The sequence below is a fragment of the Martes martes genome (assembly GCF_963455335.1).
Source record: "Martes martes genome assembly, chromosome: 2".
Taxonomy (NCBI): Eukaryota; Metazoa; Chordata; class Mammalia; order Carnivora; family Mustelidae; genus Martes; species Martes martes.
The window spans coordinates 111264874-111276987 of NC_137889.1; the positions used below are offsets into that span (position 1 = coordinate 111264874).

Consider the following 12114-nt stretch of genomic DNA (forward strand, 5'->3'; position numbering starts at 1 on the left):
ACAGCAATTGAAATTAAAAAGCAGTGTGGTTGTCAGAAAGTTTAGTAATTAATAGGGAATTGCTTAAAAGCAAACACAGCTTCTCAGTTCCTCTTTTGTATCTGCAGGCGGCAAGAATGTAACCACATGAGGAAGGCTAGAGAGAGCCAAACATCCAGCGGCTCTCCTAGTTGGTGGCTAAGCTTCTCGAATTTCAAGTGCCAATACAGACACCAGCTGCCAAACAAACTCCTTAAGCTGAGGTGAATACAATAAAATAGATCGTTAGTAAAATGAAATAAAAACAAAAATACATACAACTGTTAAGTCCAAAGTATTTATTAGATTGAAGAGTCATAAAATTACTTTGGCAAAAGTTATAAAAATTACTAAATGCTCACTCTCCATTTTTCACTTAATCTCATCTCAGACCAGTGATGAAAAGTCACAAATAGCTGGCTTGGTCAGACGGCTCTTAATCTGGGAGGTGTGAGTTCAAGCCCCACATTGGGTATAGAGAGTATTTAAATAAATAAAACCTTAAAAAAATTCTCATTATAGCAGCATTTCCCAAACTTCATCAACTCTTGGAAGATCTTGCTAAAAATGCAGACCCAGTGCACCTGGGTGGCTCAGTAGTTGTACGTAAGAACCTGAGCTGTCATGATCTCAGGGTCTCAGGATGGAATCCTACATCGGGGTTCACACTCCTCAGGGAGTCTGCTTGAGGATTCTCTCTCTCTCCCTCTGCCCTGCCCGCCCCCCCACCTCATGCACATGTGCACTCTCTCTCTCAGTCTCTCTAAAATAAATAAATCTTTTTTTTTTAAATGTGCAGATCCTAATTCAGTAGGTATGTGGCAGTGCCTCAGATTCGACATTTCTAACCAGCTCCCAGACAACACTGATGCTGCTGTTTTCCAGACCTTTGCTTGACTAGCAAAGGACTCTCCAGGGCGGCCTGGGTGGCTCTGTCAGTTAGGCATCTAACTCTTGATTTCAGCTCAGGTCATGATCTCAGGGGTGTGGAATCGAGCCCCAAGCGGAGCCCCTCCACTCAGTGCACAGTCTGCTTGTCCTTCTCCCTCTGCCCCTCCCCCTGCTCATGCTCTTTCTCTCTCAAATGAATAAATAAATAAAATCTTGAAAGAAAGAAAGAGAGAAAGAAAAAAGAAAAGAAAAGGAAAGAGAAAGAAAGAAAGAAAGAAAGAGAAAAGAAAGAAAGAAAGAAAGAAAGAAAGAAAGAAAGAAAGAAAGAGAGAGAAAGAAAGAAAGAAAAAAGAAAAGAGAAGAGAAGAGGAGAGGAGAGGAGAGGAGGCATTTGGGTGGCTCAGTTGATTGTCTACTTTCAGCTTAGTTCATGATTCTGGGGTCCTGGGATCAAGTCCCCTATGGAGCTCCCTGCTCAGCAGGGAGCCTGCTTCTCCCTCTCCCTCTGCTCTACCCCCCCACCCCACTTGTGCTCTCTCATGTGTGGGCTCACTCTCTCTCTCAAGTAAATAAATAAAATCTTTAAAAATAAATAATTTTTTTAAAGGGGCTATTCAAAGATTCTAAATATGTGCCTACCTGTTACAGATGAGTGGTAACAGCCTTCCAATAAAGATAATTCTGGACTAGTTTCTCAGGTATTCTAACTCCCTAACTGACCATCCTGAAATGCAATCCTGCAGCAAATCTAACAGAAGGAGAGAGAGTGATGGCGTTGGAAATTATATTTAAGGAAAATACTGAGAATGAAGCATATAGAGATAGGTGGATGAAAATATGAAAGAGGAAACTTGGAGAATAGAATGAAAAAAGCACATAAGTATAATAGGACTTCTGAGAGGACTGACTGAAATTGGAAAAAAACATGTCTTTGCATGGAAGAGGTGGACCCAATCTTGAGCAAACTTTAAAAAAAAAAAAATCACCTACACATAGTGTGGTGAAACTACAGAAAATCAAACAATGAGAAAATCTTAAAGGAAACAGAGAGAAAAGACAGATTATGTGTATGGGAACTATATTTAGACTCACATAAAGCATTTTATCAGGAACAACAGAGTCCAGAAAGCAGTGGAATCTACAAAAAAAAAAAAAAATTTGAGAGGAAATAGCTTTCAACCTAGAATTTTATACTCAGCAAAGTCATCATTCAAAAGTAAGGATGAAATAGACATTTCAGACAAAGACTAAAAATATTTATTATTCTCAAAACATTTTTCTCCCTGTTTCTCTCTCTCTCTCTCTCTCTCACACACACACACACACACACACACACATTAAAGAATGTATTTTGTTAAAGAAAAAGTTGAATCCTTAAGGATGGAAGAGGAGATTCAAAAAGCAATGATAAATAAAGAATTGGTAAATGCAAATGCAAACTAATTAAGATAAAAATAAAAGGAAATTTTATAGTAGTATCACTTACATAATTTATCAGATGCAAAAAATCTTATAATATTATCAAATTGACCAACATTGTATTAAGTTAATGATAATACAATACAGGCAAGGAAGGCTTATTCCAGACATATAAGGAAGGTTGATTATTTAAAAGTTGATTCATTCAAGGGTACTTGTCTAGCTCAGTTGGTAGAGCAATCAAGTGACTCTTGATCTTGCATTCATGCATTCAAGCCCCTTTGTGGGTAGAGTTTACTAAATAATAATAACAATAACAACAACAATAATAATAATGTAATAACTGATTCATCCAGTTCACCTCTTGGACCGAATAAACAGGAAAACTATGTGTTCACTGAAATTGATGTAAGAAGTGTTTTACAAAATTTTCATCTTGTTTAGGTTGAAAATATAAACTAGAGTTAGAGATGTTCTTGGTCAGGTTCTACTCAAGAGACAGAAACAACACAGTAATTTGAACAAGGAGAGTTTAATATAAAGAGTAATTAGTTATGTCAGGGGATTAATGAGTGATTACTATTAAGTGGTAAAGAGAACTCTGAAGAATACAGGATAAGCAGTTATAAGGAGCAGCTGCTATCCCTTGTACTGAGATAGAGAATAAGAAAAAGTTCCCAACCCCACAGCCAGGCACACCGGGACTATGATCCAGACCTTGTTGGAGAAGGCACAGCCATGGTTTACAGGACGGCAGAGAAGTCAAGGAGGTTCCATGTCAGTAGAACTCCAAGGAAATCCACCTTCTTGGGTGCTGGGGGAAGCCACCCACAGAGAGGCACTCTGGAACTCACCACACGGCTGCCTTCATGGAATGCCAGGAGGGAACATTTAGGGGGACGTCCTTCCCTGGCCCCACTCCACTGCGAAGTCACCTGAGAGGATGCTGCAGGCAGCTGCTGGCCGCTGGGCACTGTTGACCTCCGCACACTGAGGAGCCAAGGGCTGGGGAAGCCACCTGTGTTGGAGGATACAGGCACAGGAGAAGCCAGGAACGCGGGGGGGGGGGGGGGGGCAGGCACTGGAGAAGCGACACGCACTGCGGGAGCCTGGCAAGAACTGCCCACTGAATCAGGAAGAGAAGCAGCCTCCCCTTGTGGTGTCTCTCCACACCTTCTAATGAAAAAGCTGACAAAGGAGAACTATTTACAAGGTCCAGTCCCATTATTGCAAAGCAGGCAATGAAGGGTGAATTTGGAGCTGAACGGCCATCAGCTGATCTGCACAAGGGGAGACTTCTTAACCTAGTAAAAGGAAGCAATCAAAAACCTTGGCAAAACTACTGATGAAAAACTAGAAATGTTCCTTTTAAAATCAAGTAAAGAAAAAAATATATCTTGTTATCATTTCTATTTGATACTGACCAATAAGTCCTCCCGATGCAATGAAAAAAGAAAAAGAAATAAGGGCTACAAAGATTAGAAATGAGTAAACACAGGGGCGCCTGGGTGGCTCAGTGGGTTAAAGCCTCTGCCTTCGGCTCAGGTCATGATCTCAGGGTCCTGGGATCGAGCCCCACATCGGGCTTTCTGCTCGGCGGGGACCCTGCTTCCCCTACTCTCTCTCTGCCTGCCTCTCTGCCTGTTTGTGATCTCTGTCAAATAAATAAATAAAATCTTAAAAAAAAAAAAGAAAGAAAGAAATGAGTAAACACAGTCATCAGGATTTTTAGAAAGTACGATTGCCCACATAAAAAACTTCAAGAAATACACAGATTATTAGAATTAAGACATTCAGCAAGTTTGGTGATAATGAATCAATATATTTTAAAATACCCACCCTTAGCTATCAGCAAAACCTAATTAGAGGGGCACCTGGGTGACTTAGTTCATTAAGCAACTGAGTCTTGATTTCCACTCAGGTTGTAATCTCAGGGTCCTGGAATCAAGCCCCAGGTGAGCGCTCCCCACTCAGTGGGGAGTCGGCTAAAGATTCTCCCTCTTCTTCTCTGCCTTCCCCTGCTCATGTGCGCTCTCTCTCTCTCAAGTAAATAAATAAATCTTTTTTAAAAACCTAATTAGAAAATATAACTTTTAAGAAGAAAGATACCTGGATGCCTAGTGGCTCAGTCATTAAGCGTCTGCCTTCAGCTCAGGTCATGATCCCAGGGTCCTGGGATCAAGCCCTGCATCTGGCTCCCTGCTCGGCAGGAATCCTGCTGCTCCCTCTCTCACGACCCCTGCTTGTGTTCCCTCTCTAGCTGTGTCTCTCCCTGCCAAGTAAATTAAAAAGAAGGAGGAGGAGGAGATGAAGAAATTTTTTTTTTGTAAAATTCATTTACACAAATATTTTATGTTATTGCTCTCTTTCTAAACACATTGGTATGAATAAATTTTAATCAGACAATAAGTCATGATTTCAGAATGTGCTTTTCTTTTTCTTTCTTTCCCTCATTTCTTTCTTTCTCCTCTTTCTCTCCTTCATTCATTCTTTCTTTTCTTTCTTTCCTTTCTTTCAAAGTCATTCACAAAAAGAACACATAACATTTTACAAGGGTTTGCCTTTACTTCCCAAACCTTATTCTATATGAGTGCATATGTGTATGAGTGTGTGTGTAAATCTAATTGCCATTTCAGATACTGTACAACTTCCCACCTTACCAGTTCCTGGAAATCTCATCCTTTCTGTTCACTTTAGTGTACAATGTAGTTATTGATTTAAAATTTTATTTTTATTTTTAAAAAATATTTATTTATTTATTCTAGAGAGAGAGCAGGGGAGGGGCAGAGGGAGAGGGAGAAGCTACAGCAGACTCCCTGCTGAACAGGGAGACTAACGCTGGGCTCAATCTCACGACCCTGAGATCATGACCTGAGCCGAAATCAAAAGTCCATCACTTACTGGGGCGCCTGGGTGGCTCAGTGGGTTAAAGCCTCTGCCTTCAGTTCGGGTCATGATCCCAGGGTCCTGGGATCGAGCCCTGCATCGGACTCTTTGCTCGGCAGGGAGCCTGCTTCCTCCTCTCTCTGCCTGTCTCTCTGCCTACTTGTGATCTCTGTCAAATAAATAAAATAAAAAATCTTTAAAAAAAAAAAAAAAAGAGTCCATCACTTAACTAACAGCCATCCCATCACTCCTGACTTAAAATGTTAAAATAGAATGTTTCCAAGACAGGTTATGTTCCCTGTTATAATGCGTTCATCTTAAAGCATAAACTACTAGTAGTATTGAAGGCATGTGTTCAGAACTAATTGTGTAGCACTTGGTTGCTTCTTTTTCAGGGAAACTTTTAAAAGCAGAGTATATCCTGAGCAGTCTGATAAACAACAACGGAGCGACGGGTAAGGTGCTTTCCTATCTTACAATGACTCTCACCTGCAGTCCTATCGCAGTTCTAGTTTAAAAGGAACTGAATGACCTAATAGTTACTGTACGCTAGACATCTCCAGAACTACCTGGAAGTTGGATAACAAATCATTTAAACCTTCAGATATCTTGCCTGAATTTCTGGGCATTAAATTCAACAAGTTTCCCAGTAAGTTGAACAAAACTTCCGCTAGACTTTTAATCCCAGTGTGCTTGGATCCAAGGTTCCCAAGCTCCTTGAAACTTAGAGACATTTCCAGTGGGGAGGCACTTCGGAATACAGATATTGGCCATACACCCCTCATTTGTGGCCACCATCGCTAACCTATGGAATGCATACTTCCCATCTTCCACACCACACACATACACATACCCCCCCCACACACACACGGGATTAAAAGCTAGGGAGAAAACAGAGAAGGTGATGTGACACAGAACCAAGGAGGGTGTAATAATGAATTTGACTCTATTTTTGGTGTTTGACCACTGACAGTTTTCAAGCCCCAGCCTACCCCCAACCCCATTGTCCCACAACTGGGCAGGCTGGCATGTGGGGGTGTTGTTTTTTGGTTTGTTTTAAACCAACTCATCAGTAAACCAAGAGTAGTTTGTGGGAGATTTTACCCCAGCCCCACATACCCTAATCACAATAAAAACCAAAGCCACTCACCCCTCTTTACTCACATCAAATGGACCAGCTTAGGTGCCTGCCTGCTCTCCTCAGAAAGGCTCCTTATATGAATACAAAACCTTTTCATACCTTCTCGGAGTGCATGTGCAGCCATCAGTCTCGACCTCCAAACCAATTTTGGATGGACTGGAAGGAGGAGCTGGTTGTCCCCAGGAACCAGAGGGAAGCAGACCCCAGGCAGAGGTAACAGCAAGAGACAGGCCCCATGATATGGCACACAAACAAGGTCAGTGTGGCAGGACATAGTCAGTTGGGAGAGTTGGAGACCAGACAGGAGTTCATTTCTGTGAAGCCTTATAGGTTACAGCCGGGACTTGGGACCTTTCCCTAAATGCAGAGAAAAGATCTCTTGAATCTGGATCACATGTGCTCATGACGGCTTCTGTGAAAATACTTTCATTTCACCAGGCTATTTCCTTGATAATTCAAAGCTAAAACTATCTATCTATCTATTTAAAATATAAATATATTTGTTTATTTAGTAAGTTAAATAAATATAATAAATAAATAAAAATAATAAATAAATATAAGTTTATTTATTTTTATTTTTTCCTCTCTTTTGTCGTAGGTACCTGGCTGTACAGAAATGAAAGCGACAAGGTCCTGGTGCAGTCAGTCTGCATACAGATCAGAGGGCAAATTCTGCAAAAGCTAGGTACGGTCATCAAACATTCGCAACCCTCGGGGCTTATTTACAAAGGCTGGTTGCGAGAGTTTACCGTGGAATTTTCTTCATGTATCTGGTTACCATTGCTAATCCCCACTTTGCTGAGTTTCCTTATTGAGAAGAAAATGACATTTAAGATCCCAGGAGTGTTATGAACATTAATAGAGCAAAATATTTTCTGTTGAGTTTTGTTCAAGAAATACATAGTTGTATAATGTGATGTGAGCCCTAGGGTTCTCCGTGTTATTTCTGGCCCCTGATTTTCAGTTCTAGGGCCTCCATGTGCTAGAGTGACACCTTATTCTACACCACCCTGACACCTGACCCATTCATTCCTCCAAGGGCATTCCTGAGCTTGTCAAACAAAATTTATAGAATGCTAACTGTGCTTTAAAATGCATGGCGGCGCCCCTGCTGTTTAGGGCCCAGCAAGCCTGAGCGCTCTGCCAATAGTCCAGGAGAGGGCTTCTAGCACTGTCCCCACAGACAGAGCAACCTGAACATGGGGGTTTGGGGGTGTGGTCTCAAGGAGGGGTCTGAGGAGGGAGGGGCACAGGGCAGAAGCTCTGCTATAGGCTGGAGAGAGGAGGGAAGGAGATTTGCTAGGAGGGAGGAAGGAGCCCCTGGGGGCCCTGTGGGCTTCTTAGTCTATCCCAAAGCCCTTTCCTCACCTAAATGCAGAAGACTTTAAAAAAAACAACAAAAAGGAAGAATAAGAAGGAGCTGCAGGTGCTCAAATAAATTTGCAAACTAAAGTGTCTGAAAAAAATAAATTTTTTAAAGATTTTATTTATTTGACAGAGAGAGACACAGTGAGAGAGGCAACACAAGCAGGGGGAGTGGGAGAGGGAGAAGCAGGCTTCTTGCTGAGCAGGAAGCCCAATGCGGGGCTCAGTCCAGGACCCTGGGATCATGACCTGAGCTGAAGGCAGATGCTTAACAACTGAGCCACCCAGGCACCCCAGGTGTTTGAAAATTTTTAACATAGAATGGTAATTACTTTTCTTATAAGTAATGGAATTGATTTTATATACATAAAATCAACAGTAAAGATTATATATATAGGGGCACCTGGGTGGCTCAGTGGGTTAAGGCCTCTGCCTTCGGCTCAGGTCATGATCTCAGGGTCCTGGGATCGAGCCCCGCATCGGGCTCTCTGCTCAGCGGGGAGCCTGCTTCCTTCTCTCTCTCTTTCTCTCTCTCTCTCTCTCTCTGCCTGCCTCTGCCTGCTTGTGATCTGTCTGTCAAATAAATAAATAAAATCTTAAGGAAAAAAAAAGAGAACTTAAAAAAAAGATTATATATATAATTTATATATATATATATAATTTATAATTTTTACTGTTTCTCTGTGAAAGGGAAGAATTATCTGTATTAAACTAACTGGAAATATAGGTTGCTGTTTTTCCAGCAGATTGTTATCTGCTGATTGCTATCAATATAATTCAATCTCAAGTTTTCCTAACAGGAGCCAATGAGTCTTCTTTCTGTATTAATTTTCAAAGGTATTTTCTTTTTTTTATTATTATTAACATATGATGTATTATTTGTTTCAGGGGTACAGGTCTATGATTTATCAGTCTTACAGAATTCACAGCACTCATCATAGCACATACCCTCCCCAATGTCCGTCATCAAAGGTATTTTCTTTCACAATACACAGATACTGGCAGTTTGTCCCGTCTCCCCTCTTTTTCCAGGGATGTGGTATGAAGCAGCAGAGCTAATCTGGACCTCCATCATAGGATATTTGACACTTCCCCAGCCAGATAGAAAGGTGGTGTATCTAGTGCTTATTTTTTCTTTTCCTACATTTGTCTTTGGGTGACTATCTCCTTATGGCACAATTCAGTGTATCATTTGTCAAGTTTATTGGTTCTGTTTTTATTGATTCTACAAGGGCATAGGACCAGGGACATTTGATTACCTTCCTCTTGTGGCTTGCCCTGCCCCCACTCACAGCTAGACTCCTAGCATGTATTTAGTGTTTCTGCATTCATTTCTATCTATCTATTTATTTATTTCTATGACCCATTCATCTCTTTATTTGAGTATGGACTTAGCCTTTACCTGATTCCACAGCAAAGTTGAGGTGGCCAAGTTGCTTATATGTAAAGTCATTTTCCTTGAGTCCGTGGACAGGCTTCCATTCCATGCTCCATTTGCTTCTGGGGCATCTTTATCCAAAAAATCGAGAGGCAACACTTGCTTTCCTACTTGAGGTTTTCCTTCTCTGTGTGTCTGTGGGAATGTTTTCCTTGTTAACTGGAGCAATAGGTCATCTCCTTTCCCTGAGCTGTATCAGCAGTGCCACTGCCTACAGTCCGTTTACGACACAGACAGAATGGGACACGAGGACTCTGGCTTGAGCCCATTCTTTAGGCCTAGCAGTCTGGAGAAGTTAGGGTTGAGAGTCCAGTAAAAACAGTTGTGCTCACCTTAGGTCTGTGTCTTCAGGATGTGATGATCTTTCCAGCCCTGTGGTGTCTGTTTAGAAGTATTTCCACTGTCAGAATAACAATCACAGTAAGAATAAGAAGAGCAGCCACAGTAGTTCATGTGGAGGACTGATTGTTGCCTTCAGGCCTTGAGAGGAGAGCAGCGATGGACCCCGAGTTCCTAATCTGTGTTTTGTTTGTTTGTTTCCTACAGGGTATTTCCACATCACTAGGTATACTGGCAGACATCTTTGTTTCCATGAGCAAAAACGATTATGAAAAGTTTAAAAACAATCCTCAGATTAACTTGGTAATTATCACATGTCACAACCGGGGTGCAGAGTGGCCTCCCCTAACAAAACTGCCAACATTTTTGGTGCTCGGTGCATCAATCTCATTCTTTCTCCTGGTATCAGGAGCACAGGTGTTTCCCCTCTTCGAGTCACGTGAACAATCCTGGGGACAATTTCTATGGTGTCCTATTTGGCTATATTATCTTAGCATCTAGCACAGTACTAGACATACAAGGTTACTAAAAAAAAAAAAATGACGAGTGAATGAATGAATATTAAATATCGTCGGGGTGATAAATGCTTTGAATCCCACTGATCTTCCAAATCATCACAGAATTCCACTTCCACACTTGGGCTATCTCACTGATAAGGTAAAAGAGTAACAGTTTAAAGATTTTATTTTGTTAAGTAAGCTCTACACCCAACCTGGGGCTTGAAATTCAAACCTTGCGATCAAGAGTTGCATGCCCTACTGACTGAGCCAGCCAGGTGCCCCTAAGGGGTAACAATTTTAAAACTCTCATGAGCCTCTATTCAAATCAGAGCCGCAGTCACTTGTCAAGGTTCTTATCCTTAATAGCAATGATTACTAATATTTATGTATTCCTTTCCAACTCAGCATGTAGGAGCTACATAAAACCCCATGAGGTGTGTAGAACAAAATGTATTATTCCCATTTTAGAGGAAAAAAGCCTGAGGTCCAGAGGAACTAAATGAGCTCTATAGTTTGCACACCCAGTAAGGAAGAATACTAGGAGAAGAGCCAAGGTTTCTGGCCAGTCTAGAACATTAGCATAGACACCGAACTGCTCTCCTGCTCAGCACTGGTATTGAGAGTTTTAATATTACATGAAGATTACAATTTTTATTAAATACTAAAATGACAATAAATAGTAACTGTATTTAATAGTAATGAGTGTAGCATAAGAACACACGCAGCTTGCTGCTGGCGATCTGAGTCTTAGCAAAATGTTGCTTTTGCTGTCAGACCAACACACAAGAAAAGGGTTATATCCCTTGTTCAGTGACGTTATCTTTGATGATTGCTTAAAATTATAAACTACCGGGGTACCTGGCTGAGTATGTGACTCCTGATCTCAAAGTCTGAGTTCAAGGCCCACAGTGGGTATAGAGCTTACTTTAAAAAAAAAAAAAATTATTAAATTTTTTAAAAATTGCAAATTTCCTCCCCACCCTGAACCTCCTTGTGACCCCTTCCTGCTTTATTTTTCTCTGGAACACTTATCACCATGTCAGACACTATGCATCTTACTTGTTTTGTGTACTGACTGATCCCCTTCCCTCAGTAGGAAGTGAGGTTATTACAGGCTTACTGTCTGCTATCTCCTTCATGCCTCGAACAGTATTTCTAGGAAGAATGAACAAGTCTTAATTGCTGTGAAGTCATACATTAAAAGGCTCTTTGCCAAGAACAGCACAGAAATCATCAGCTAATCTGACTGCAAGATATGCAGCTTCTGTGAACAAAGACTTGCACGATCCTCCAGAGAAACTTGTGTCGGTTATTTTGTACAGGCAGGCATTGTGAATTTTGGCACATGTTAGGCCCTCTCTGGGGAGCACAGGGTTTGTGACAGGATTGTATATGGGTGCTGGGGGAAAGGGCACTCAAACCCTCGGGTCTTTTGGGCCACTAACTCTTTCTTGGCACTGTTCCGAAATAGTTGTGATGAGGGGCAGAGTGTCCCTCAGAATCCTGAAAGAAAAGCAAAGGAATTTCATAGCCTGCGTTTTGCTAATGGATAAATGATTGTCAATACAACGTTTCATCTCCTATTTTCTCATAGGGTTTGCTGAAGGAGTTTGATCACCATTTGCTCTCAGCTGCAGAAGCCTGCAAACTGGCCACTGCCTTCAGTCCCTACACACCCCTCTTTGTGCTCTCAGCAGTGGTAAGCAGGGGGCAGCCCCCACCCCGAACCTCTGCCCAGTGAGGGAAGTAACCAGCGAGAGGGAAAAGTCTAACCCGAAGTGGGCTTTGTGTACATCATTAGATAATTATGATCAGGCCTTGTATATGGAAGGGTTTTATCAGTCAGAGTAGTAACATCCTGGTGAAGGTGGAATTAATTCAGCCTGAGGGTATGATGCTGTCTGCCTTAGACCAAGAGTTCCCAAGCACATCAGAATTGCCCAAGGAGGGGCACCTGGGTGGCTCAGTGGGTTGAGCCTCTGCTTTCGGCTCAGGTCATGATCTCAGGGTCCTGGGATCGAGCCCTGAATTGGGTTCTCTGCTTGGAGAGAAGCCTTCTTCTCTCTCTCTCTCTGCCTACTTGTGATCTCTGTCTGTCAAGTAAATAAATAAAATCC

At 41.7% G+C, this 12114-nt stretch overlaps 1 protein-coding gene across 2 annotated transcripts in view; it reads left to right on the plus strand.

The window, feature by feature from the left end:
- Nucleotides 1-12114, plus strand: part of ALPK1 (alpha kinase 1) — a 120673-nt gene that overhangs the window by 94260 nt on the left and 14299 nt on the right. Inside the window, exons 6-10 of one of the 2 annotated variants that reach the window (XM_080796261.1) lie at nucleotides 5610-5669; nucleotides 6954-7040; nucleotides 8753-8829; nucleotides 9705-9800; nucleotides 11592-11696. In XM_080796261.1, coding sequence (XP_080652387.1) covers nucleotides 5610-5669; nucleotides 6954-7040; nucleotides 8753-8829; nucleotides 9705-9800; nucleotides 11592-11696 — 425 coding nt within the window. The remainder of the gene's footprint in view (nucleotides 1-5609; nucleotides 5670-6953; nucleotides 7041-8752; nucleotides 8830-9704; nucleotides 9801-11591; nucleotides 11697-12114) is intronic. The other variant, XM_080796262.1, reaches the window with a different exon arrangement.